Source organism: Moschus berezovskii, chromosome 6 (genome assembly GCF_049115385.1).
Source record: "Moschus berezovskii isolate FMDL1 chromosome 6, NW_MosBer_1.0, whole genome shotgun sequence".
Classification (NCBI taxonomy): Eukaryota; Metazoa; Chordata; class Mammalia; order Artiodactyla; family Moschidae; genus Moschus; species Moschus berezovskii.
Window position 1 is genome coordinate 61,299,079 of NC_142465.1, and position 27,602 is coordinate 61,326,680.

General features: G+C 47.1%; 2 protein-coding genes and 1 long non-coding RNA gene across 24 annotated transcripts in view; 2 read left to right on the forward strand and 1 right to left on the reverse strand.

The window, feature by feature from the left end:
• The window catches only part of R3HDM2 (R3H domain containing 2), a 160,072-nt gene extending 141,680 nt beyond the window's left edge, over positions 1 to 18,392 (forward strand). For 18 of the 22 annotated variants that reach the window (XM_055395897.2, XM_055395885.2, XM_055395899.2 and 15 more), the window contains 11 exons: positions 3,188 to 3,289; positions 5,012 to 5,254; positions 5,600 to 5,726; positions 5,945 to 6,105; positions 6,561 to 6,715; positions 8,258 to 8,358; positions 13,537 to 13,706; positions 14,134 to 14,281; positions 15,928 to 16,025; positions 16,374 to 16,458; positions 17,350 to 18,392. In XM_055395897.2, coding sequence (XP_055251872.1) covers positions 3,188 to 3,289; positions 5,012 to 5,254; positions 5,600 to 5,726; positions 5,945 to 6,105; positions 6,561 to 6,715; positions 8,258 to 8,358; positions 13,537 to 13,706; positions 14,134 to 14,281; positions 15,928 to 16,025; positions 16,374 to 16,458; positions 17,350 to 17,690 — 1,731 coding nt within the window. In that variant the 3' untranslated portion in view covers positions 17,691 to 18,392. The remainder of the gene's footprint in view (positions 1 to 3,187; positions 3,290 to 5,011; positions 5,255 to 5,599; positions 5,727 to 5,944; positions 6,106 to 6,560; positions 6,716 to 8,257; positions 8,359 to 13,536; positions 13,707 to 14,133; positions 14,282 to 15,927; positions 16,026 to 16,373; positions 16,459 to 17,349) is intronic. The other 4 variants (XM_055395903.2, XM_055395905.2, XM_055395907.2 and 1 more) reach the window with 1 other exon arrangement.
• On the reverse strand, positions 376 to 26,987 carry LOC148777623 (uncharacterized). Its single transcript, XR_016037612.1, has 3 exons — positions 26,666 to 26,987; positions 3,571 to 3,681; positions 376 to 491 (listed from the first exon to the last, which is right to left on the reverse strand). It is a non-coding gene; the product is annotated as an uncharacterized LOC148777623 (long non-coding RNA).
• On the forward strand, positions 20,348 to 26,444 carry STAC3 (SH3 and cysteine rich domain 3). The gene is made up of 12 exons (XM_055395909.2): positions 20,348 to 20,565; positions 21,285 to 21,345; positions 21,606 to 21,873; positions 22,109 to 22,206; positions 22,417 to 22,489; positions 23,387 to 23,484; positions 24,810 to 24,876; positions 25,059 to 25,108; positions 25,373 to 25,458; positions 25,644 to 25,695; positions 25,783 to 25,920; positions 26,086 to 26,444. Exons 2-12 carry the CDS (start codon positions 21,286 to 21,288, stop codon positions 26,182 to 26,184), a joined length of 1,089 nt encoding a protein of 362 aa, XP_055251884.1. The 5' UTR covers positions 20,348 to 20,565; position 21,285; the 3' UTR covers positions 26,185 to 26,444.
• Positions 26,988 to 27,602: the final 615 nt, after the last annotated feature.

Sequence of the window (27,602 nt, forward strand, 5' to 3'; positions counted from 1 at the left end):
CATTAAGTCTCATTCACATCAGCTTATCTCACTCTGTACTGAAGCATAGCATGTATGTGTGCTTTCCCCGTCTGTGTCTTAATTTAGACCTGTAAGTGAGTAAACTCTGAACTTCTCCCTCTGGCCATCCCCTGCTGTTTCTGTGTGTGTGTGCTTTACTTTTTTAAGGTCCTAGTATATTTTTTGAGTTTTCTAAAATGTGTGTATTTTAATACAGTTCTGTTTCCTTGTCTCCCTCTTAGTCTTCCATCTGTCTCCTCCATCCATCCATATCTAGAAACAGACAGCAAGAGTGGGAGGGGGATGAAGAGATAAGTAAAGAGAATAACCACTTGGGACTGAAAAACTTTTAGATAGAATGTTCAGGTGACTGGCCCTAAATCCAAAACTTTTACTCAGATTCTTTCCGTACTTCTTGAGTCATGAGGGTCAGTGGGTTGGTTGTTGGTATCAACTGATCATCTCCAGGCAGTACAGTGCTAGATTAGGTCCTGTAAATTGGGGAAGAGGAACATTATTTGGTACAGAGATCTCAGAAATTTATTCTTGCACTTAATTGTGATCACAAACTCCAAAGTAAAAAATCTTATGCTGGTTAATTTTGGTGTCTCTGAAGCATTCATGGTAGCTGCTAATATTATACCAGTGCCACCCTACTATATATATCTCCTTTTCTCTTTATCCCTTTCTTCCTCTTCCTCCTGCCTTTTTCTTTCTTCCTTTCTCTTTACCCCTGTCTCTCAACACTGGTGGCTCTCCAAACTCAAGTCGTTAAACCCCAGAATACTGACCGTTTCATTTCTCAGTGGTGTGTAACAGGGGATGAAGGAAGTGATCACATGCACACCACTGTGCTTACCCTAAAGGTTTTCCTTTTGAAGAAAAACCTTTAGCTTTGTAGCAACAAGCATTTGCCCCAGGCCTGGGGGACAGTTCTGGGTAAACTATGCTCTTTCCCTTCTTGGCAGCCCCTGCTGTTAGAGCAGGCTTCTATATCACATATCAATAGAACGTTTGAAACCAGGCAGTGATTGTGAGGATTAAAGGACCAGTGGCTACCTTTTGCCCAATTAACTTAGAGCAGACCTTATGAAAATGAGTCCTCTGAGCCTCTCCCTGGAGTCCAGTCAGGATCCAAGAGCAATGATCTAGCCCAGAAGTCACCAATAGGTGGCAGTCACGTCCCTCAGGGCCAGTCTTTGGCTTCCCTATGGTTCTTCAAAGTTCCCTATCTGGAGTTTGAGACTCTCCAAGAGGAGAACTGTGGCTGAGGGTAGTGGTAGATTAACTTAAAAATAGCACTGAGAACGCTTGCCTTTACCACTCCCTTCCTCAGTCAGGAGATGCCGAAGAGAAGAGCATTGTTTCTTTTCTGTTCACTTTTTTTTTTTTTTATTAATTTATTTTTTTTTATTGAAGGATAATTGCTTTACAGAATTTTGTTTTCTGTCAAACCTCAACATGAATCAGCCATAGGTATACATATATCCCCTCCCTTTTGAACCTCCATCCCTATCTTCACTTTTTATCCAAAACTCACAAACATGAGGAAAAACAGGCAGTTATTTTACCACTTCACTGTCCCTAAGGTCTCCCATTGTCCCCCAGAGAATGTAAGGCCTGAAATATGGCAGGCCATCCCTCAAGAGGAAGAAATGGATTAGGATCATAGAAAATGGGTCTAAAAGTTACCAGCACAGGTAGCTCATGCTGAACAGGTTGGCCAGCAGTTACATTTGGAATGTCATCAGCTTACAGAAAATAGGTGTGCCAGAGTTGCTGAGAGCTTATTTTCAAGGCTGTGGCAGTATCTCACTCAGGTCACATAGTTGATTCTTGGTAACTTTTTCCAAGATGACTTACATTGTATTCAGTGCAGATATCAGGAGTATTCTCCATGTTGGGAGTCTTCTAATTTCTGGACTGTCTGCCTTTGGAGCTGTTAATCCCCTCTGAAAGGGTCTCCCAGGAGATATATGGCAGGCAGATATATATATTGATGCCTTGGTTCCCCCACAACTAACTCTTAATACTCTAAATTTGAAAGAAGGAAGGAGAATTATACAATCAAAAAGATATTTATGTAATTGTTTGACTTCTTCCTTTACCTTTTCCCTACTGCTGGAGTGGAGTGGAAAGAACATATGTCAGGCAAAACTAGGTTCCTGTCCCTTGCTCTGCCACATTAGCTGTGTGATCCTGGGTATGTGATTTAATTTCTCTGAGCCCTATTATCTTAATTGCAAATACACGTTATCTCCCTATCAGATAATTGTGAGGTTGTAATGAGATAAGTGTATGTAAATGAGCAGTGTATATCAGTGTTATTTCCCCCTCTCTTCATAGGGCTCCAGAAGCTATGACTGGAGAGCTGATGAGGTGATTGAAATGACTGGAGGGGAAGAAGAGAGAAAAAAATAACTCCCTATTAGTTGGTTTAGAACACACCGTGTTCCTAATAAACAAGTCCTCCTGCTTGAGGCAAGTGAAGGAACCCAAGAACAAAAGCTAAAACTAGGCTATTTATATTTTATTCCTAAATCCCTCCCTGTTTGCTTATGGGAGCATTTTTAATACTGCCCTCTCAGCCTGGAGGAGCACAGAAGAATTATGGAGCAGGAGGAAGTAGCACATGAACTGGCTTATTTTTCCTTCTCTGCCCTTGGGAGGGAGATGATCCTTGTGAATGAGCACTCCTTCAAGAGAGCTGTGGTATGAAGTCAGGAGCCTGCCTGGGAGAGCCAAGCTAGACCTTGGATGACCCTTCCTACAGAAGCAGGAATCCCTTCTCAAGGAGGGTTATGCTCCCCAGGAATCCTGTGCCCAGGAAAAATGCTTAGGGAAAAAGCTGTGTTTAGAATCGGGCGGCAAACTCTGGCTCTGAGAGTCCTGAGATTGTATACAGCAGCTACAGAGTTCTGAGTGGCTAACGGGGTAGTGTCTGCAGTGGGTCTGTACTGATAGGGGAAATTGCCTGTCAAAGATATGAAAGCTAGAGACCAAGTCCTGGACTTGGTCTCCAGCCTGCTCAGCTGCCTTACTCTTCATGTGAAATTTCTTTTATGATTAACCTTGTTCTTCCTCCCCTTTCCTTCCCCTTCTCTGCCTCACCCTCACCCCCACCCCTGCCTCTCCCTATACCTCCCTTTGCTCTTGCCTTTCCACATGTCTCACTGCTGGTCCACAGCCAGTCCCAGCTCTGCAGCCCTCTCCGCAGCCTGTTCAGTTCTCTCCAGGCTCCTGTCCCCAAGTCCTTCTGCCAGTCTCTCCGCCCCAGCAGTACAACATGGTATAAACTCCATTCCCCCTTTTTGTCTTGTTCGTGTGTGGCCTGTGTCTATGGGCATGTCTGGATCAGTCTGTGACAACCTTGCAAAGAAGTTAATGCTTTTTAGAGGACCATTGTTAGGAATATAGTTCTTCTTTAGGGGCCGGCACAGGCTGAACTATACTTCATTTCTAATGACCTCCTCACAGTACTTCAGGCATCAAAGATGCCTAAATGTAAGACAGAGAATAGAGTTCCTCCAAGTTTCAGGAGGGGGGAACAAAATCAGATGTTGATCTAACCTGGGCTCCTCGTCCTCTCTGCCATGTGCATTCTTCATCTCATCTGCTCCCAGGCCATGTTGGAGGAACCCAGTTTATTCTGTACTGTAGAGAATGATTCTCTATAATTTCCTTTAAAAATAAAAACACAGTTGCAGATTTCTCTGGTACCACTGGTTAAAGCTTCAAATGTTTCCCTGTTTTACATAAAAAATACCCTCTTCTGTTGTATAGCATGTACTGTTTAAATTGTTTGTACCCTGACAGCAAACCCTTTATAAAGATCTGGTCTGTCTCATAGTTGGTGACTTCTGTCATGGTTATAGGAGCCCTGACTATTTTCAATTTTTGTGTTAATCACACCTGTCTGCTTTTTCACTAGAATCCCTTCTTTCCTCCCACCTCTTAGCTCCATACTGAAAAGTTCTAGAATATGAACCTCAAAGTAGTAACTGCAATCCAGTGCTCTTGTCATCTGTTCCTTCCCACTAAGTTAGCAAAATAGCTAAGATCAGATCCCTGAAAACTGAGTGAAACCACAGGAAAGTACTATCTTTTGTTTCTACTAGTTTCATTGCAGAACTTCTGCTCTGCTTGTGTATATGTATGTGTATGTTGATTACTATCCATGGAGCAAAAGAGATGAGAAAGTTAACAGACTAACCTGTCACCATACAAGTGAGAGATGGAACACCCTCACCCTTGCTGCTTGAAGATGAAGGCTGAGAGAGAAGGCAGTTACAGATTAGTCAGTCAGTCTCTCTCCCCAGCCCAGCTGCTCACCCTGGCCTCCTTTCAGAGGTGAGAATTGGAAGTGGTTTCTGAAGGGCAGGAGAACACTAGGCAAGTGTCAGAGAACAGAGGTGGAAATGACTTCAAGAGGGAGTAAGGAGATAAGCAGCAGGAGCTGGGATCCCACCAGTCTTTCCAGTGCATAGGCAGAGCTGGGGAGCCACATGAACCTACCAATCATCCACACAAGGTGTTATCTGGGTCCTTTATTATAAAAATGAGATTTATGACAACATATAGGCCCTTTGCATGGTTGGAAGCATGAGGAAGACAGGAAATGGAAAGACTTAAATAGTCTTTGTTTTTCCCCACTAGTTTGTCCTGTTTTTTCTATATATAGAAGTTGTGTCATTGCTCCCGTCTCCCCAGGACTAATTCTAATGAAGATCATAATCAGAGTGGCCATTGTTACCTCATATGTGGTAGGGAGACTGGCTCTGGAGTTGGGCTTCAAACAGCTTTCGATTCATAGCAATTTGAAATACCACATGACAGAGGCTTAGGGCTAAAAAGTACCTCCCAGGGCACAGAGGTAGGAATATCCCAAATTGGTGTAAGGAAGGAAGGCGGTAGAAAGGGTTACTATTTCTATCTGTCTGTCTGTGTTGAAGCCAAAGACCTGGGGCTTGATATGACCTCAGTCCTTGGGTCTCCCCCACTCTCTCAACAGGCAGATGATCTCAGCAACCCCTTTGGACAAATGAGCCTTAGTCGCCAAGGTTCTACTGAAGCAGCTGACCCATCCTCAGCTCTGTTCCAGCCCCCACTTATCTCCCAGCACCCTCAGCAGACTAGCTTCATCATGGCTTCTACAGGGCAGCCCCTCCCTACTTCCAACTATTCCACCTCTAGCCATGCACCACCTACTCAGCAAGTCCTGCCACCCCAGGGCTACATGCAGCCCCCTCAACAGGTAAGTGGTTTGGGTTTCCAGTCTAAATCATGAATTCAATTTATCCAGTATTATAAACCTTCTTTTTTCCTCTAGTTTAGACAGATCAGAAGAGATACCTGTCCGCTACCCACCTCCGTTTCCCCACCTTTCTCTTGAGAATTGTCTTTCTAGTCAGAAACATCTATCAAATAACACAGGTCCTTCCTCTTCTGTTTCAAACTTGTACACTAATGCTGCAATTGCAGACCCAAAATATTTCTGTTTATAGACTTCTGGAATGGACTGTGATGTGTTTAATAGTTAGAGGATGTTGGGGGATGAATTTGAGGGACCTTCTCATGCATCTGTTTCCTCTCACCATAGATCCAGGTGTCTTACTATTCCCCTGGACAGTATCCCAACTCCAACCAGCAATACCGACCTCTGTCTCACCCGGTGGCCTACAGCCCCCAGCGTGGTCAGCAGCTGCCTCAGCCATCCCAGCAGCCTGGTAAGAGGAACTGCTGATGTAAGGAGGCAGCAAGTAAGGGAAGGACAGCAACTGGGAGAGAATTACTTTCCCTGTTTAAAAAGCGGTGGGGAAGGGGAGTAGTGGCCGGAATGGTTAGGGTCCTAAAGAGGAACCTGTGATCTCCAAAAAAGAAGGAAAATTACTCCTAAACATTGTTGAGGCTATGCTGACGTCTTCTCTGCTTTGCCTGTCCCTAGGTTTACAGCCCATGATGCCTAACCAGCAGCAGGCGGCTTACCAAGGCATGATTGGGGTCCAGCAGCCACAGAACCAGGGCCTGCTCAGCAACCAGAGGAGCGGCATGGGGGGCCAGATGCAAGGCCTGGTGGTTCAGTACACTCCACTGCCTTCTTACCAAGTGGGTGCATTCTGAATGGGGAAACCACCCAGTCCTCAGGACGAGGAAAAGGAGGACAGTTCCCACATCTGTCCTCGAGTCTGACAACTCGAACACTAAAACACTGTTCACTTTACCTCTAGCACTTTTAGGTTTTCTTCCTCTGAAAGAAGGTCCAGAGAGTCTGAGAAGAGTCTTTATTTTGTGTGGTCTTTATACCATGCAAATGAGTATATGCCCAGAAAAGTAGGATCTAGAGGAAATTAGGCTCCTTCCTGTACATCAGATGCCCAAAGGTGATGTTTGGAGAAGGGAAATGGAGGTAGCACTAGGCGTTTCCTTTAGGTGAGAAGAGTAAGACGATCTCTAAAGGTAGGGAAGGAGGTTAGAGTGTCCCTGTCCAGTGATGACTAAGCTGTTCTTTGGATGACTTCATTGCGAGTAAAAGTGGTCATTCTCTTCTTGTCTTCACCCAGGTCCCAGTGGGTAATGACTCACAAAATGTGGTCCAGCCGCCTTTCCAGCAACCCATGCTGGTCCCTGCAAGCCAATCTGTGCAGGGGGCCCTCCCAGCAGGAGGTGTTCCAGTGTATTACAGCATGATCCCTCCAGCTCAGCAGAATGGTACAAGGTGAGGGCTCCCAGAGAGACAGGGCACATCTCCCACAGACCTTTAGCAGCTGTTGCACCATGTTTTTTATTCCACTGGAAAAGAAAGGCAGGGGTAAAGATCCCAGGGGTAGGGACTTCCCGGGTGCTCCAGTGGCTAAGACTCAGTGCTCCCAGTGCAGGGGGTCTGGGTTCTATCCCTGGTCAGGGAACTAGATCCACATGCCTTAACTAAGACTTGGTGCAGTCAAATAAATGTTTATTTTTTTAAAAGATCAGGGGTACCCCAAAGCAGGTAGAACATGAGGGAGTTCTTTCTCCTTGTTAATTTGATATTTGCATAAGAATTCATTAGCAGGAAAAAAATTCCTGCTTCAGAAACAGACTTTATAATTTCCCCCAATTTTTGTTTTTCTAAACTATGAAATAGAGACTGCTTATTATGAAGCAGTTTGGTGTATACATATGTAAATTTTCCCATGTACCTCTGTAGCCATGGATGAATCTGAGGTGTTGTCTCTATAAGTCTGTTTATGTATCTTAGTATGTTGTTGTTGTTTAGTTGCTAAGTCGTGTCCAACTCTTTGCGACCCCGTGGACTGTAGCCTGCCAGGCTCCTCTGTCTGTGGAATTTCCCAGGCAGGAATACTGGAGTGGGTTGTCATTTCCTATTCCAGGGGATCTTCCCGACCCAGGGATCAAACCTGCATCTGCTGCATTGATGGGTGGGTTCTTTAGCACTGAGCCACCAGGGAAGCTTGTATATCTTAGTATAATGAATATAATTTTAGAAATAGAAGTTTATCTTAGATAAATCTAATCCACTCCCCTTGGTTTATTTTTTGCCCTTCTATAAATGAGGAAATTCCAGCTAGGGATATTAAGAAACTTACTCAGAGTCATACATCTAGCTAGTAGAGGCAGAGCTGGGACTAGAACGCAAGTCTGGGCCTACGTCGGTGTATTTCTGTGTCTCTCTCAGTGCACATATGTTTATTTCTGTCTTTTTTTTTTTTTAATGTGTCTTGAATTTTGTGAGATTTTCCCCTGTTTTTCTTTAATTGATGATCTGTGCTTGCCATTAAGAAAATATCCTGAATCTCCTTAGTTGTTTTTTTACCCATCTCTCGCTAGCACTCTAGCCCTGTGTGTCTGTTTCTGGCACTCTTTGCGTCTCTGTTGTGTTTCTGAGAGCAGGAGACAGAGAGACAGACAAAGAGACAGAGAGAGTGTGTGTAATTTGTGTATGTGTGTACACGTGCTCATGTACTCGCATGAGTTGTCTATTTGGTGTTTCTACACTGTTGGGAAGAGCATGTGTTACTAACATTCCATCTGTAGCGCTGATTAGCAGCTTCCTAATTGAAAGATGATCAAGTACAAATATATATAATTAACTTTGAACTGATGAATGATTTTAGAAATTGCATGGCAAATTGGTCTGGGAATGGCTTGGAGCTGCCTTGACTTCCCACAGGGGAGGCCCAGGAGGCAACAGCTGTCTGCCAGGAGCTGTGTTCCTCCCTCTACCGCTTTACCACTCCCCTCTTCTCCATCTCCCCAGCCCTTCTGTGGGGTTTCTGCAGCCTCCTGGCTCTGAGCAGTACCAGATGCCTCAGTCCCCCTCTCCATGCAGTCCACCACAGATGCCACAGCAGTACTCAGGTAAGAGCATAAAGAATGGAGGGGTCTTGGGCACTGGTGAGAGCAAAACACTGCTGAAGGACTTGTGCTCTAGAACTGGTTAGGGCAGAAAAAGTTCAGGGACTGGCTCTGTCCCCAGCTGTGACTTCATCCGGAGGAAAGACCAAAGTCCTGGCTGGCTAGTGTTTTCCAGAGGTGTTGAAATTAACCCCCTCAAGAGGTGAGGTCGTTTGCCTGATCCCTACCCCTGGGGAACCACATGTCAATTGGGTTCTTTGTTTCCTTTCTCTCTCCTTCTTTGTTTCTTCCTCTCTGTGCTGAATTCAGCACTACGACGGGATTACGACTCACATGCCTTTATGACATAAAGTGCTTATATCTCTGTCTCTTGCACTCATTCTTCCTGTAAATAGCTTTTCTTTTCTCTTGGGAGTGTGAGGGAGGCTGATAAAATGCTTTTAAAATTGTATCTTAGATTTGTTTAGCAATTTTTCATTTGTACTCACATACATTGTGTCCTTTTAATTCTCTCCACAACTTTGTGAAGAGAAAATGTAAGACTCAAAAGAGGGATAAATTTTGTGTAAGGTCACAATCCTAAAGCTTGAACTTGGGTCTTTTCACTTTCTGTAACCCCTGCTACATCCTCTGACACATTTTCAACAGGTTTCTGTACTCTGTTCCTTTCCCTGCAATGGAAGTAAAAAGGCCTTCTTTGGAGGGGCTGGTTATCCCAGGTGAATACACTTAATGCCACACAGCTTGTCTGTCTTTGCCTAGAACCCGTGCCCCTCCATATACCAAGAACAACTGCTGTTTCCCTTTCACCCTACCCTGACATATCATTGCACTGCATTTAAATTGACTTCAGGGATTTAAATTGACTTCGGGGTTCTGGAGGGGAGGGGGTCTTAAGGTAGCCTCCAGCCCTCCTCATTCTGCTCTACAGTGGGAACGTCAGAGTGCCCTCTTCTGGTGAGATAAGGTATTTTGCCAGTTTTTCATATTTTGGAAATGGGATGTTTCACATAAGATTTTCTGTATTCTATGTTGGGTGTTGTAGAATAGATTCCAGAATCAGTCTTGCTCACAAGACCTGATCAATTCTTAACTTCAAGGAGTAATGACTTATACCTTTATCCAGACCAACCATGGATCTCTTTCTTACAGGCTGAGGTTTTAAAATTCAACAACCCTTACTACCCTTTACTCCATTGTTGGTCTCTCCAGCTGTATCTCCTAGTGTCCGCCAGGGGCAGCTGACCTTGAAATTCCCAGTGGGGTATGGAAATGATGGAAACTAGCTCCAAGAACTGCTGTAGCCTGTGGTGGTGCTTGATACCGCAGGGCATTTTCTCTCCTGTTTGTTAAGTGTGTGCGTGTGCATATGGGTATAGTTGTATGTGAATTTCTGTGTAAATCCTTAGTAGTATATCAGTATATCTACTGGGTCTCTGCATTTATGTCTGTTCATATACAAATACATCGTCTTTGAATTAGAAACAAATCAAGTGAAAATAATTTTGCAGTACCTACTGTGGACCTAATGATAAGTAAACTGAAACAGCTATTGGTTCTGAAAGTTGGCACTAGAGACCTGGACTGGAATTGGAAGGGGATAATCTAGGCTCTTCCCCAAATTAATAGAAATAGAAAAAACCCTCTTCATCATCTAATTTCCTTGCTGCTTTAGAATTTTCTAATATATTTCCTTTCTTTCTAGCCACCCTCATTGACCTAGGCTTCCGACTGACCCCTTGTACTTTTCCTAGATGATGACCCTCTTCCACCCACATCATCTAAGAGACCTATTCACCATATCATTGATCTTAAAAATCTTCAATCCCAGGTCATGGGAATCTTAAGAGGAAGTGGAAGAAAAGGAAAAGTGCTTCTTTTGTCTTCCTTTCCAGTTTGCCCTTTACTGGAAAGCTAGAAGGCCAGCATTGCCCACAAGGGCTGCTATGTCACCTTTAGAGGACAGTCACCCGCCCTTCTCCCATGTAGCAGCATGGTCAGTTTTCCAAAAATAAAGGCAGGGATTAAGATTGACTGTTCCTGGAGCAACTGTTCTGGTTTATTAATACATTTTTGTTGTTGCCCAGTTTGCCCCCAGGCCTGGACCTTAATTCCTCCACTGTGATTTTAGATAGAACTATAACCCTAGGAAATAGTTTTCTCCCCATTAAAATAATGACTTGCAGGTCCTTTGAGGTTTCTGCAAGCTTGTCTTGGGAAGATGCACTCAGACATGAAATGGCAGTGAAACCTATGCACAGACTCTCAACTCACAGTGACACAGCAGCGTGGCCAGAGTGAGGTACATACAGAAATAGCTTCCCACATACTTACTGGCTCATTCTGTAGCTGAGGGCTTTCCAAAGCGGAGATAACTCTTTTCTCTCCCCACTTCCTGAAGATAACCCTCTTCCCCACCAAAAAAAGGAAAAAGAGGAAGATACTGTAGGATTATATCCTGTAATTTGGGAAAGATGCCTGAGGGATTTTATTTCTCTGGACATTCCTTTCCATAGATTTCATTCCAGGTGGTAAAGAAGAAGCCTTATCAGTTTTCTACCTCAGTGTTTAAAAAAAAAAAACAACAACTAAACAAAAACCACTTCTGCCAGACATAAATGTCATCTGTTTATATTTATGGGTTTTGCTCTGCCCAATCGACCTTTCTGCCCAGGTTTAACGATGCCACTTAAAAAGCCATTCACACGTCCCCTCTCTTTTCAGAGCTTTCAAGATGAAATTGATTTCCTTATTCAATTCCCTTCTCCCACTTCCTACTCTAACCCAGGCTCCGTCCCCCAGCCTGATAAGATAGAAGTGCTGTCACTGGGCAGTGCCGTGGGGGGTTTTGTTTTGGGAGATTTGGGCAGTTTTTTGCCATGTGCATTAAGAAGTGGCCACAGTTCAGCTGCTAATGGATGCCACCTGCTTCTGGCTTGAGGATGAGAAGCATGAAAATCAGCTCATCAGCAGAGTAGTGCTCTCTGTCCTCGGCTGAGTGAAGGAACAACGCTCCCGGCCAGCGGGGGAGGGCTCAGGAATAAGGCTGCGACTGAGAACCCTGCGTTTGTTTTTGCTAGGATCAGAGAAAATAATATGAGGACTTTGTTCTCTTCCCCCCTCCACTTTAGACCCCTAATAGCTCCTTATGGCTACATGTTGGCATTATAAAGAGCATCTACTGCCTTGCTTGTGCCCATACCCCACACATTCACACATCCTCTACCCTTTCCTGGCCCAGGGCATTAGGCTTAGGTCTTAGGTTATATGTTGCCTTCCAGAAAAGCTGTGGATTTGATTATTTTTGCGTTGGCCCCCTCAGCAGTGAGGTATTTGAAGAAAGTCAGTTGCAGTTTTGTGGCTAAAGGACATAGGCGCAGGTGGGGCTCCTAGGATGGGAGATACAGTGCCCAGAGCAACTGAAGTAAAGGGGGAGTTGTTAAATGCATGACACTTCACCACTGTGCAGTTTTCCTATGGCTCTTCCACAGGCTGTGTTGATAAATACCCTGTTCCCTCTGGCAGGGGAAGGGAAGATGTGAGCCTGTGCTTCTGGGTGTTTGTACTCTCTGATTAGATGAACCCTGGAGGATGGGGGAGGAGCACAAATTGGGGAATAGGATACAACAGATGCTGTGTCTCCTGAGCTATTGTCAGACCTCCCCCACTTCTTTTCCTTTCCTTTGACCGATGCTACCTGAGAAAAGCAATCACGCTCACTTCCCAGCATGACTGGTGCCCAGGGCAGAGGCTGCAACATTTCCTGTCACAGGAAGCAGTGTGATGGTGGCGGCAGTGGCAGCCCCAGAGCACTGAGCCATGAAGACAGCAGCGCTGCAGCAGGTTTTCGATCTAGCGACCCCCAGCCCCATATCTCTGCCACCACACACACACATGAACTCACCCTGTCCATCCTCAGGAATACAGGCTGTGGGTCAAGAGCAAACCTCACACTCGACAGTCCCCTGTGGGGAAGCGGAGCTCCTGCCCATCTCTCCCAGCAGGAACTGTCCATCAGACTGCTTCTTCCTGACCCCTTACCTTGCTTTTCACCATGAGGAAGATTCAGGACTTAGTATTCCTCCTCAGTGAGCCCTTTCCTTCACCCAGCCTATGAGAGGGTGAGACTACATCCATGGTTGCCTGGACTAAAACCCCACGGCTGCATCCAGTCAGTAAAATCTTCAGAGGGTCTCACCCTCCCACTCATTCCTGCTGTCACTGCTCTAATTCATAACTACTTTGTTCTGTTTCAGTAGACTTCTAACTAGTCTTCCAGTCACTAGTCTCCCCCTCCCTTCATCCATCTTACATTTGGCCACTAGGGTTAGCGCTCTGAAGCACAAGTCCTGTTACCAACACCTCTGGGATACAACCCTTACCTGAATGTGCTTCAAATTCTTGACACCAGCTATTTGTTTAATGTCCAACTCTCTAATAGACTGTTCATTCCATTGGGGTAGAGACCAGTTTTTTTCTTGTTGTATACCCAGTGCCTGGCATAGGAACTGGTACTGGTAAATGTTCCATAAATGTTCGCTGAATAAATGAAGAGATGTATCTCATCCCCTAGTACTTCCCCTACATAGCTCCTGGGCCTTCCTTAACACCTTGAATTATTTGTCATTTCCTGAATGTGACATATATCTCTTATGCCATTCCCTCTACTTGAAGTGTTCCAACTCACCCTATCCTTGCCCAAGAATTAATGTCCTGGATCTGGCTTAGTGAAGCTGTGCACATTTATCTTCTCCAGAACAACCAGAGATCACTGACTTATCTACAGCCATTACCAGAAAAGCCTGCACATGCCTGCAGCCCTGGCCCAAGCTCCAGACTGGGACCTGTCCCATGCCCAGACGTTTGAGCAATCTGATCTGGGCATTTGGTAATACCTAACTATGTAAGAACGGAGCAGTTTTCGGCCGAGCCTACCAAAGTACCCCTCAACCAGGTGAAGGCCAGGAGAGCATTGGCATCTTCCCCTCAAACTTCCACTGGTTTGAGGAGAGAGAGTCAGAAACCAAATCAGCAACTGTCTCAGATTCCTGGCAGGACACAGTTTAAGTGACCCTGAAGCCAGTAGGTGGATTTGCTTACTGACTTTCCCACTCAGGGTTAGCTGACAGGCTAAAATGTAGTTTGAATTCACAACCAACTCCTTTTTTTCCTGCCACTCAGGAGTGTCACCTTCTGGACCGGGTGTGGTGGTCATGCAGCTGAATGTCCCTAATGGACCCCAGCCTCCCCAGAACCCATCCATGGTCCAGTGGAGTCACTGTAAATATTACAGCATGGACCAGCGGGGTCAGAAACCTGGAGACTTGTATAATCCTGAGAGTAGCCCCCAGGTGAGTCCTGCAACCCAGCTTTATCTTGGCAGAGAGGTGACCAGATTCTTTTCAGGCAGCAATCTTTGCCATTGACCACGCAGCCTCTTTTATTTGTGCGCTCTTTTACCCTGGGCACTTTTCAGAAAAAACACAGGAAAGCGAGGAAGAAGCATCTTCTTTCAAGGAACCTAAGACCTAAGGTGGCAGATAGGACGCATGCTTAAAAATGCTAAGGGAATACTTAAAACAGGTTGTCAGGAAGTGAATATTAAAATAATTCCAACTAATTAGGCACTCAGGGGCCAGTTTGAAGGCGCACTCTGACTTTGACAGAGTTCAGCAAGAGAAGTTTCCTGAGAGAGGTAACTTTTAAGCCAAGCTGTAGGAGTAATCCAGAGGGCAGGGTCTGGTGTATATGTGATGTGTACTCCGCTCTCTCCCACAGGCCAGCACACAGATGAGCAGCAGCCCTGTCACGTCTCCTACTCAATCTCCAGCACCCTCTCCTGTCACCAGCCTCAGCAACGTCTGCACAGGACTCAGTCCCCTGCCTGTCCTCACGCAGTTTCCCCGGCCTGGAGGTCCCGCACAGGGTAAGGGTTCAGTAAGGTGGGCTGCTGTCAGCTGTCAGATTCACCCTTTGCATCCCATTCCCAAGTGGGGAGATCAGGAGGGTAGCAACAGACAGAGAATCACTGTGGCTGGCCATCCAGTTCGTGGAAGTCAGCTCCTCCTTTAATGTCCCTTTAGGCCGAAAACACGGCCCTCTTTAGTGCTGCCCATAGTTACCTTAACTCTAGATCTCCTTTATGTAGTCAGTATTTCTTTCCAAGTCCCCAGAGACTGTGAGCCAGGGAAAAGAAGTTCCCTGAACTTTCTAATGAAAAGCGAAGAGTTTAACCCATCAGTCTGAGGGCTAGGAATATGGGGTGTGTCAGAAACAGTATGGTTTTAGAAAAGGGAATGCTGGATTTGAGTGAAAAGACTTGGGTTCACCCCCAACTTACCGTGACAGAAGCTTAGAACAGCTGCTCATTGTTGTCTATTCCCTGGTGGACACCAAAGGAGGGCTCAGCTATGACTGTCGGAGACGAGGAGGGAGCATCTTCTGCTGTTCTTTCAATCAGAATCACAAGTTATATGAGTCTGTTGAGAATGCCACCCAGCTTGTGGGAGTCCTACTCCCTTCACCTGGGCAGGTGGGGGATGTGGCCCCTTCCTCCAGCCTGGGGTGTGTGGACCAAGGAAACTAGTCCCAAGCCACCAAGCCCCAGACGACCACCTCCCTCCTATGATCAGGAAACCAGAGGTCACCTTCCCACAGAAACTTTATTTTTCACAAATCTCAAGTGCAGAACATAGATGACCATTTTAATAAGCACAGTCAAATTTTTAACCAAGAATTTACAAGAATTAGAGTTTTATAGCTTTAAAGCATACAGCCAATATTTTATTTCAGAAATAACTCAATTTCTTAAAAAGTAAAAAAAAAAAACTTGAGTTCAAATTCTAGTTCTACCACTAACTAATTTTGGGAAGCTGAGTATGTTACCATGTTACTTAGAACCAGACCTCAGTTTTCTAATATATAAAATGAGGTTAATCACATGTAAAATGGAAATAATCTTATCTGCTTTCTGCCTTGGCTATCAAAAGCAGTATAAGAATAAGATGAGAATATGGTTTAAAACTTCCAGAGTGCTGTGAAATACAGTATTTGTCACCAATAATAGGTAACACGTAGGTGCTATATCTTATAATCATTTAACCGCACCAGTGCTGATGAGAGAAGAACATACCCAGCATCCCATCTTCAGTAACAGAGACAGAATTTGAATATAGTCTGGCTACAGGTCTCTTTTCTTGTCTACTACACTGTATTGCCTCTCATGTAAGTCAGAAACTTGAGCCCTGGGTTTAGGGTGAGAAGCAACCGTATGAGAAATAAAAGACAGTTGTAACAGTCTGTAGGTTTCCTCCAGGGCCTTTTGCCTTCAATGAACAGAGCCCTTCTTCAAAGATGAGGGGACCTGATAACCCCTTTTGTCCAAGACACAACTGCGAACCAAAGGGGTTAGGAAGAAAGACAACGCTTAATCAGTGACATGGGCACTCCTGTCAAAGAAAAAGTAGGAATAGTATGCATTGTTGCAGTCCATCTCCAAAGGCCCATGAAGTCTTACAGAAGTCATAACAAATAGCTCAGACTCCCGGAAAACCATCTGTGCTTCCTGCCTAGGTGATGGTCGCTACTCCCTCTTGGGCCAGCCGTTACAGTACAATCTGTCCCTCTGCCCTCCCTTGCTCCATGGCCAGTCAGCTTATACGGTGCACCAGGTAAGGTGTCTCCCGTCAGCCTCAGGGCCACTGGGATCTCCTTCTCAGCCAGGCCCCTGCTTCTGAGCCATCACCTCAACCAGCTGGGTGGACAAGGGAGACAACCCAGAGAGAGTGGGCGAAGCAGAAGGATCCTGTACCCCGCTCCCGTGCTCATCCTCACCCCTTCCCAGTGCCAGTAGGGAGGGGCTCTTTATTTCTCACTGGCTGCTCTCTGGCCAATCTGACTGCCTGATAGGGTGGGATCCTCAGGGCTGCAATACTGTTCCTTAATCTCTCAGACAGACTGGGATGCAAGGCAGTCAATATTGTTTACCTGGAATGAGAGTTATCTTTCAAATGTTGAAGGGACAGAGCGGATTGAAGCATGGAAACCGGAGCAAGAGACAAGCACTCAAATCTGCCTCCACTGACCTGGGGACAACAGATGTTGGTGAGTGATAGGATGCTGAAGCCCTACAAGAAGAACTTAACCCTCCAGCTCTGCATTACCGGTCCAGGATGGTGAGAAAGGCCAGCTTAGGGTCAGTGGGGAGTCAGAAGAGGACCTTTTTGTATCAAGAGCAAGGAGAAGCTGGAGGACTTGTGTCTCGGTCCTCCTTACCAAGCCATTCCAGGTCTTGGGGAAGATGAGAGTAAAAATTGGGGATAACACAGTGATGAAGTTTGCTGAGCCTGCTATTAGCAGAATCTTGTGGAAGTGGTCCTGATCTAGAATATCTATCTCTGGTAGGCCTAGACCCAGTTTAGGAGGGCTTGATACTAGAACATGAGGGAGTAGCTCTCCTCCTGCAGGCCTTCCATACTAGGCATACAAGATCTCTTGATGTTTCCCCTGTTTGAAGCAATTTGCTAAACAAGAAAAGGAAGGGAAACTGACGTCCCTAGATGATAAGGAAGAGGAATCTACCTGGGCCAGCCTCTGGGAAGGAAATGGAACATATTTCAGATTGAGCTGTTAACTTTGTGAACGAACATCACCAAAAGCCATACTTCCTTCATGGTGATGGCATCCCATGCAAGAACTAAGGTATAGGTTTCCAGATCTTAACTCTGGCATTCTGATTCCCAGTCTCTTCTTGCTACATCTCTAAGCTAAGAGAAGAGAAAGGTTCTTTGTGTCTCCTAGTTGGCCCTGATCAGAGTCTGAACTGTGGGGAGTTGGGTTGATGTGGGAAGGAAGGAAAGGACTGAGTGAGAAAGGCTGGGCTTTTGAGGGCATTGTATACAGACTTAGTCAACTAGATCCTCCTTGGCCAGGCCACTGTCCAGTCCTGCCTACTGTGCACCTCTCACAACCGTGTCCTCTCTCCTCCCCTTCCAGTTCTGGGACGGGTACTGGAGGTGACAGATCTCCCGGAGGGCATCACCCGTACCGAGGCAGACAAACTCTTCACTCAGCTTGCCATGTCCGGCGCCAAGATCCAGTGGCTCAAGGATGCTCAGGGGCTGCCTGGTGGGGGTGGGGGGGACAACGGTGGGACTGCTGAGAATGGCCGCCACGCAGACCTTGCTGCCTTGTATACCATTGTGGCTGTGTTCCCCAGCCCCCTGGCTGCTCAAAATGCCTCCCTTCGCCTCAACAACTCCGTGAGTCGCTTCAAACTTCGAGTGGCCAAAAAGAACTATGACCTGAGGATCCTGGAGCGAGCCAGCTCCCAATAAATGGAGAAGAGAAGGGACCAGCATGGCAGGGGTGGGGGCAGGGTGGAGGGAGCCAAGAGGTCCTGTCAGACCACAGACAGAGGCAGAAAGTAAGATAAGGTCTACAGGCAGACACTAAACTGGAGCCTAAGACAGTGGGGATGAAGATGGAGACAGACACTCACACTGCACTGGACTTTCTCACTCCCCTGCCAAGGGTCCCTCCGTTTCCCTGGTTGGCCCATGTCCGCTTCCCTCTCTTCCCATCCTCTTCTATCATTTTTTATCTCTTCTCTCACCATGAAATTAATTCATATTTTTTGGTCAGGTAGAATTGGGAGTGTCCCACACTCCCCTGTTCTCCTATTTCCTTACCATCCCAAGGTCCCTTTTCTTTTTTGGTCTTTATGAATATATTTATATGGACAGAATTAAGAAAAACAAAATTGATTTCCCCTTTCTCTCACCCCATCTTGTCTCTCCAAACCCCACAGAGTTTAAACTTGGGCCTCCTTCCACCCCCACCCCCCCCAGAACACTTGTATATTGTTTGTTTGAGGTTTGTGCCGCAGTAACAGACACAGTATTTAATTGCACATACAGATGTTTGCTGGGTATATTCACTGTAAATTTTATTTAATCTGATTTTTTGTTTGTTGGGGGGTTCTTTGGGGGGAGGTTGATTTTGTTTTTAAATATAAAAAAAAAAAATCTGTCACTGGACATCAGTCCCTGTTTTCTGTTGCCACCCTGGTGTGGATGGGGGCTGGATGGGTTTGGTGTGGGCTGGATGGCTTTCTCTGGCATATGCACACATATCTGCCTAACACAGTCCCCTGCATCCCATCCTCCTTAACAAGTGATTCTGATAGATGGCTGGGTCTCTGACAGGACTCTGCCACGAACTGTGGTTTATCAAGCACATCACTCTAGACACTGGACCTCTGAGTTCTTACCAGTAAAATAAGAGGCTTAGACTAACTAGGTGACCTCCAGGTTCCTTCCACCCTGTTAATTCTGTGATATTCATTTAGGGTTCTGGTAGCTAAGCCAGAGGGGTGTGAGTGAGGTCAAAATTGGGTCAAGATGCTGGCCTCATATCTGCCCATCTCATCTTCTGAAAACTCTTCAGGGATGGAGGACTTGGGCCTTTCTTTAACTCCAAAGCCAGAGAGCTGGGTTCTACCTGATAGGAACAGGATTGCATGTTTCTTAAAATAAAAGCTGTATCAGTTGAACGTGCTGTGCCAAGATGTCATACTGTCCAGGTGTGCTTAGCAGTCCCTGTCCTGCGCAACTGAAGAAAGGTGAAGAACAGAAGTCACGAGCCCATAAGATAGAGCTCCACGGTCTTCACAAAGCTAACCCTGTTGTTCAGCCAGTCAGGCCAGTGCCGTTAAAGAGCCTGTTGACCCAGAACCATCCAGCAGCCCCTTCTCAATATCACCCTCCCCTTAAAGAAAACAGAGCAGCAGGTAGAATTGACATAGCACTTGCCGTGGAAATCCCTGGGGTCTGGATAGCAGTGTCTCTAGCCAGCCTTCTCTGAAGTTCCTTTACTTTTTGCAGACACACAGGATAAAGCAACATGACATTACCGTCTCCAAATTACTGTCCTCGAGATGGGAGTATCTCCTCTTTCAACCATGTCATAGCTCAGACTAGGAAAAGGCTGCATCCCTGCAAGATAAGACTGCCAGATATCTATTTGACCCCTTGGTTCATATGCCAGGGCAGCAGAGGAAGGAGATGGAATCAGGGAGTCAGAATGATGAAGGAAGCTTGAGGCTTGGCCATCCTACCTCCAAGAGTTTGCAGATGGGAAAGGACACATTACTTACAGATGACAAAGACTCCCTGTGTGACAGCTGTTGCTTTCTGTCCAGCATTATCAGAACAATCTCTGTGTGATCATTAGACCCTCACTCCCCCAGAACCTCTCAAATGGAAGTCCCAGCCTGGCTTTTTAAAATAGCTTTTCAGAATTCTGTTCACCCCGAGGACAAGATTTTAGAGGAATAGGAGACAGATATCTCTGAGGGCTACTAGAGGGAGCAAAGCAGTACCACATGTTCTTCACTCCCTCACAGAATAGCAGCAAGGTATTCTTCCAGCTTCCCATGGATAGAAAAGCAATCAGCTGATTTTGAGGAGTTCTGAAAATTCAAATTTTCCTTCCTTCACCAGTTTCCAAGCACCTTCCTAAAGATTGGAGGCTAGATCAGTGCTTGAGGGTATAAAAAAACACAAGAAGACAGTGGCTAAGAGGCTGAAAGCTAAGATTGCAGAGAGAGTAGAACGAGGGAGGTGTTTGGACCTTGGGATAAAGGGATGAAAAAGGCTGTTTATAATTCATCTTTACCTTTAGTTATTTAAAGTCACTCTCATGAGGGAATTCCTTGGCAGTCCAGTGGTTAGGACTCTGAGCTTTCACTGGGCCCAGGTTCAATTCCTAGTCAGGGAACTAAGATCCCACGAGCCATATGGAGCAACCAAAAAAAAAAAAAAATTCATCCACATGAGTATGCAGTATGGACACTGTGCCTTCCTGAATTTAGCCAGTTCTGACCTGCACACCATAGATGAAACACTAGGCAACAGCACTCAGCGGGGTGGGAGGAGTTAGGGTCCAGCCCTCCCCGTGTCCAATTTCTCTGTGTCAGCTGTGTCGCTCAGCTGTCCACTTTCCTCTAGCCCTGTCATTTCAGCTCTGACACTAAGGCAAGAGGCTAGGAGGTCTACAAACACCGTCTGGGTAGCCGGTGTGAGTACAGAGGGTACTGGGGGGGCTTAGCCCCCAAGGAAGACGACCAGTCCTCCCCCAGCACCACCATCAAGATCACAGGGGCTCCCTCTTTCCTCTGCAGGCTGTGAACTGACTTAGGGAATCCCAAACGTAAGTTGCCTCTTCATCCTCTTTCCATTTCCAGGATTGCTCACTCAAGCTTCCCCAATCCATAGTCTATTCAGCTTCTGCATTTCCCTCCTTGTTCGTGATTAGTTTGGGTTTTAGGAGTGCATTTATTATACTACTCAAGGATAAGAGCTAGGATTGGAGGGTGGGGTGAGGGTGGGAGCAGGAGAATGGAGCAGTAAGGGAAGGAAAGGCTCATATTACTCTGAAAACTTAAAATAGCTGAAGCCTGAGGCAGGCTGGGAACTAGGCACTGGGCCCCCAGGGCTCACAAGAGAGCTGGAGAACAACTGTCCTCAGCCCATCCCTATACTTGCATGCTTGTGGACACACACATTAAACCTCTTGAAAGAGGATCTAGGAAGGTGTGTGTGTAACATTTCTGTTGCCCCAGGTTTCCAGGAGAAACAAAGTATCTGTAGGAAAATCTGGAAACCATGCAGCCTTGGGGCTGTAAACTTGGGTTGTCCCTCAGGGCAGAAGGATGCTTACTGGTTTGAGGAGCTAGTTGGGAAGTTCTTTAGTCTGCTGGGCTTTTCTCTGGCCCTCCCTGCTCATAAACCTTGTGAAAGGATCTCTTTTTAACCAAATTTCTCACAAAGACTCCCCTTCAAGGACCACCCTACTACAAGAGACAGGAATAAGGGAGGGAAGAATGGCAGCTGGGGATGAGATTTCACGGTGGGTCCAACTTCTTGCAGGATGACAGAAAAAGAGGTGCTGGAGTCCTCCTCTTTTCCATCAGAGACTCGGAAGGGTAGGGTGAGTCTGGGCCTCTGACCACGGGGTGTGAGGAGCTGGGGAGCCCCTGCAGCTCTTGAAGAAAAATGTTTGAATTGATCTCACTTGTATATATTAAAATCTCACTTACTGTTAAAATGCTCGACAGCCCCCGCAGCCCCCACACCCCCCAATCCTGGAGTGTGGCCCTTGTCCCAGGTAGAAAAATGTATAGATAGCCTCAGCCTTACCTACTCTAGAAAGCAAGACAGTTCTTTCAACACTGGATCTCCCTCCCTCAGCTACAGCGGCTGAAACAGTTATTCAGGAAGGAGTCTACAGGGACAAAGGAGATGGAGCTTCCCCCAGAGCCCCAGGCCAATGGGGAGGCAGTGGGAGCTGGAGGTGGGCCCATCTACTACATCTATGAGGAAGAGGAGGAAGAAGAGGAGGAGGAGGAGGAGCCACCCCCAGAGCCTCCTAAGCTTGTTAATGATAAACCTCACAAATTCAAAGATCATTTCTTCAAGAAGCCCAAGTTCTGTGATGTCTGTGCCCGGATGATTGTGCGTGAGTCACGAAGGGAAGTGGAGAGTGTGCTGTTGAAGGCAGGGGTGGGGGAAGGGTTTAGGAGAGAAGTATTTGTCTTATCAGATAGGCTGTGGCAAGATCTGGCTCTAAGAAAATACTTACAGACAGTGTTGGCTCCCAGACAGAAAAGGGACCTGAGAGCTAGAGTAGCAGCAGCCATTCAAAGGGGGAGGGAAATCAGGAACCTCACCCAGTATTCTCTCCATCTCCCAAGTCAACAACAAATTTGGGCTTCGCTGTAAGAACTGCAAAACCAACATCCACGAACACTGTCAGTCCTACGTGGAGATGCAGAGATGCTTCGGCAAGATCGTGAGTAGGCTCTGGGAGCAAGAAGGTAGAAGGGAGGGGACATATGGCCAGCTTCCTCCTCTGCCAGTCCCTCAAGTCATCCCACCCACTTCCCTGCTTTTTCTTCCTCAGCCCATCTTTCACTCCAAGAAGGGGCAAACACCTGTGGGAGAGACGGGGTTCTGGGTCCTGCCTTGTATCTCTAATGTTGTCTCCTGTCCAATCCTACAGCCCCCTGGTTTCCATCGGGCCTATAGCTCTCCACTCTACAGCAACCAGCAGTACGCTTGTGTCAAAGATCTCTGTAAGTGCCCCATACGGAACCTGAGGGAGTGGGAAAGCCTAGAGGTGGTTTCAGCACTGTCTCCAGCTTTGGAAGCCAAATTCTGAAACAGATTCTATTTCCCATCGTTTTCACTCAATCTAGTGTTTTAGCCATCTTGAATACAAAGTCAGTATTCCCATGTTTTATGACTGGGGGAGATAAGATTTAGCTCTGTACGGTAAGGAAGAGATAGAACCAAGACCGAACCTTTCATCTGCCTGACTTCAAACTCTGTGCTCTTTCTATCAAACTCTGTGCTCTTTCTATGCAAGACCATTTGTAACCATGAACTACACTCTCCTCATCTCCTTATTACAAAATAATGCCAGACTCAGGGCCAGATCAAAAGCTGTGGGCATCCTGGGAAGATTCATAATTTGTCACCCTTTAAAAATGTAGTCACTGATAATTTGCTCACCCTTTATCTGAAGAAGAGGCTGAACTCTCTGTGAGGAGCATGGATGGAAAAAAAGAAGAACCCACTGCTGGTAGTACCCCAGCTTGCACATGCCACTCAGAGGAATAAAAGCCAAAAGTTACACAAAGGACCCACTCTCCTAGAAAAGAATGATTCTGAGCATTCCCCAGCTCCCAAGCAACTTACTGGTTGAGTTGTCTTTCTAACAACATATAATGCTCGGCCTGGAAGGAGTCCTGGTAAATATTTTTCTCCATCATATTTCCAGTGATGTCTTTAGAGTTCTTTATAAATTGATGACCTAGGTATACCCAGCTAACACTTTTCTAATTCTAAACACACACACTCGGGTATCTATTACTCAGTCCCATCTCTCCCTTACTTAGATGGTCTCTCTTTCCTCCAAGCCTTTTTCTGCCTCCCCACTAATTTCTCTTTTCTTCTCCCAATCCAACTAGCTTCTGCCAATCGCAATGACCCTGTGTTTGAAACTCTTCGCACTGGGGTGATCATGGCAAACAAAGAACGGAAGAAGGGACAGGCAGATAAGAAAAATGTGAGCACCCAATCTTCCCACTGAGATCTGCTCCAGAGACCCCAGTGAGCAGGTCCTGTCTCCTCTCTGGAAAGCTGACAAGAGTAGGGATCCTTTTCCCCTAAAACTGCACATAACCCAACAGACAAATTTCTGTGTGCAATTTTAAAGGGCCTCAGTTTAGCATCTCCTTCCAGCATGTGTTTACTCTAGAAACTCCCTTCTGAACTTGTCAGATTAACCACCGTAATTCAACTAAAGGCTAGGACCTAGGCCTCTGGCATTGCCAGGCAACAGAAGTGATCTATTCTTTTGGATTTGGGAAGGAGAACTTGTCATGCCATTCTAGAACCCTGTGTGGGCCCGTGAAGACAATCTGTTCTGACTCATCTATCCTAAAGAGGAGGAAACTGAGACACAAAGCTTGTGGCCAAGAGCGCTTTCATTTCCTAGATTGGTAATACAACAGACTTGTGTTCAGCTCAGCAAGGATATCTTTATATCTTTCTGGACAACAAGGATGGACTAATGTGGATAATGATCACAGTTAGATGGATTTGTAAAATTAATTGAATGATAGCACCCAAAGGATCCTGGTCCTTTAGGGAGCTTCCAACTATAGGGAGGTTTCTGATGCTTTTTGACATGCTTTAGTCCTTGGTTCTCACCTACGGACGTTTTTCTCACTGCTACAAATGAAGATATAAATGATATGTCCCATGAAGTTTGTAGGAAACCTCTGAGGGAAAACTTATACACTGAATTATATATTCAAAAACCTTACAGACTAGAAGAAAGACCAAGAACTAAGAATCCAAAATTTTTGTAAGGAAAAAGTACCTAACTGTTCTTAGATCAAAAAAAAAAAATCAACTGCACAAAAACACAACTAGAGATCTGGCCTCAAAGTAGTTGATATGGAGGTTAGGTGCAAATTAGGGATTTCTGTGGCGTGAGCCATGACTTCTAAGGCACTATCAGTGTGATGTGACTGCTTCCAGAGAGGCTAGCCCACTCAGGTTCTATTGTCTTGAATTACAAAAATTGTGCTGCCTGTTTTTCTCTTACACACTGTAATATTTTGAAAAGCAGACATTACGTAAAGGACGTGGATTTTTGCAAGATAGTGAGCTTCCTGTCACCTACATTCAAGCACAATTTAGGTGGTAACCTAGTAGGATGTTTCAGAGCAAATCCGTGCAGTAGGCAGGTGGTTGGCTAGATACTTCCTCCAAGGCTCCTTCCAAACCTGAGATCCTATTCCGTAGTTCTCTGGACTGACTTGACAGCCAGGGCAATGTGGGTTTTCGAGACAGCCACCTTCCTAATGCTGGTGCCCTCTCCAGTCTCTAGCGGCCATGATGGAAGAGGAGCCAGAGTCTGCCAGATCAGAGGAAGGCAAACCCCAGGATGGTGAGTAACACCCACCTCCATCCATTGAGATGGAGGAGGGTTGGGGCTCAGTCGTGGCCCCAGGGATGGAGAGCCAAAGGGCATGCCAGGTTTGGAGATAAGAGGCCCTGGAACAGAAAGGTAAGGGAGTGAGGGCTACCGTCCAAAAGCCAGAGACAATTTGTTGGTGTTTCCCATTCTAGGAAACCCTGAAGGGGATAAGAAAGCTGAAAAGAAGACACCTGATGACAAAGTGAGAATCTTTTCTCCCTAAGGGGACCCCGGTCCTCTCCCCAGCCCAGGTCTGACAGCTCTCACACGTATTCCATGGGTTCCAGTCCTTAATCTGCCTTCTTCACCACCTCACCCATACACATGACCAACACATTCCTCTCAGTTCAGGGACACAGAAGAGAGGTGGAATGTAGTGTGTCTGGAAAATGTCCCTGCCTTGGCCTCCTGCCCCTCGGTGTGGGACAGAGGAGCCCTGAGACTCTTCACCCCCTTTCACCCTCAGCACAAGCAGCCTGGCTTCCAGCAGTCTCATTACTTTGTGGCTCTCTATCGATTCAAAGCCCTGGAGAAGGACGATCTGGATTTCCCGTGAGAGACCTTAGAATTGGGGTGGGGGTGTACTGGGAGTGGAGAGCGGAGAGCCCAGCTCCCTATGGGAAAGGAAAAGGGGGGACTCAGGGCGTGGAACCTATTTGGGGCTGGACCTGGGCACAGCCAAGGGACGGAATGTGTAAGATCCCTAAATCTCAGAGGCCGCTTCCTTCCTGTCCCAGGCCTGGAGAGAAGATCACAGTCATTGATGACTCCAACGAGGAGTGGTGGCGGGTAAGAGATGGCTGAGGCTCAGATAGGACCGGGGTTGAGTTTAGAGCTTGAGACTGTTAGATTAATTTTTCCTACCATCTCCTCTAGGGGAAAATAGGGGAGAAGGTTGGATTTTTCCCTCCAAACTTCATCATTCGGGTCCGGGCTGGAGAGCGTGTGCACCGCGTAACGAGATCCTTCGTGGGGAACCGCGAGATAGGGCAGATCACTCTCAAGAAGGACCAGGTAGCTCTGGTGCCCCAACTCAAAGCCAGGCCCAGAGGCTCCTCTGCCAACTACACTCCTTGCAGATCGTAACTCATTCATGGGACTAGATTGGGCCTCCATGGCTCTGGGCTCCCTTGCTCAGCTCTTCCATTTTCTCTTCTCCCTCGTCCTTTAATCCTTTAGATTGTGGTGCAGAAAGGCGATGAAGCCGGCGGCTACGTCAAGGTCTACACCGGCCGCAAGGTGGGGCTGTTCCCCACCGACTTTCTGGAGGAGATTTAGGCGTGCTGACGCCTGCCAGTGGGAGATACCCAAACCCCATTCTGGGCAGGCCCAGTGGAGGTTGGGGAGAAAATGGGCGAAAGCAACTATATGGCTGGGTTGGGGAGGGCTGGGAAGGCCACCGAAACATGACAGGGCTTCCGGGAAGGGACTGGTTCCCGTCCCCCTCCCCCGCCGAGGGCGTCGGATTCTTGGTGCCTGGAGCAGCCTCACTCGTAACCCTCAGGCCCAGCCTTTTTTTCCCAAATCTGGGGTGGGGGGGTGGGGGTAGAAAGAATGCGTCTCAATTAGGGAGACGGGAGGGGTGGGGGGTTGAGACGAACCATCGAATATTGCGAATTTATTAAAGTTTTGACAAAAGTTAAGAAAAGTTTGCTGTTTAACTGGGGGCCGAGGGGAGAGGGAGGAGAAGGCCTCCAAAGGGGTGGAGACTCTCCCCCAGCAGTCTCCCCTCACTACCATCGAGTAACCCGAGACCCACCTGGGCTGAGGCTGGCGCGAGGTGGGGAGATAGACGCGTCCGCTCGGCAAGGCCTCTGTCGTCAATGAAGAGAGTCGGACTGAGGTCACGGTCCCCGCGCCCCTGCCGCTGGGAGCAGGATCCAGTAGCAGGGTAGCTCCCTAGAGCTCAGAGCGATTTCGCCGTGGGCAGCCCATTGCCATTTTCGGGAACCTGGCTCAGTTCCGAGGTAGGCCGCCAGGGGGCGATGCAAGATCTCGGTTGAAATGCGAGGGATGGGATGGGAGGGGTTGGGGGGAGAGGAGAGAACTGGAGACACCAAGCTCCAGACCCTCGGTCTGGGAGGGGGTGGGGTGCGTGCCGTCTCCATGGCAACACTTACTCAAATCCTCCGGGAACTGAGCTAGCGAGACCGGGGGGCCTAACCCCTCCCGCGCGGCCCCCGCCCCAGCCCTTAGCGACAGGTAGAGAGAGAGAGGGCGCGGGGCAGACAGCTAACCAGCTCACGCGGAGCCGCCCCTGTGGTGTGCCGTATGCAAATGTTATTATTTGCATATGTAAATATGCAAATGTACCGGCCCCGGTCACGGTGGCAGGTGGCCGGGAGCCGGAAGGTGTGGGAAAGGGAGCTGAAGGAGACGAGGAGTTTAGGGACCTGGGAGCGGAACAGAGAGAGGCAACCTGGGGTGGTCCGCTGGAATGAGGCCGGCTGAGGGTCTTGAGCTTGATGGCGAGTGGGGGAGGGTCACCCTGGCCAGCCAAGAGAGCCTCTTCTCGTTGTCTGCCAGGCCTGAGGTTGGCACCGCCTAGCAAGGTTGGCAGCGGGAACCCAGGCACCATCTGCTGCTGGCAGGGGGGAGGGCAGAGGCTCAGCTGGGCTAGGGAAGAGAAGGGCCCAGGACGGGAGCGCCCCCCTTCCATCCAGAAGGCTGAGGTGCGTTGGGGGTAGGGAAGCACA

Bases quoted from the DNA above. Each gene is read 5' to 3' on its own strand.
- STAC3 (XM_055395909.2), top strand. From the start codon at position 21,286: ATGACAGAAAAAGAGGTGCTGGAGTCCTCCTCTTTTCCATCAGAGACT. The intron at 24,877-25,058 runs GTGAGTAACACC...TTCCCATTCTAG, and splicing joins GGAAGGCAAACCCCAGGATG to GAAACCCTGAAGGGGATAAG. The intron at 25,459-25,643 runs GTGAGAGACCTT...TTCCTGTCCCAG, and splicing joins AAGGACGATCTGGATTTCCC to GCCTGGAGAGAAGATCACAG.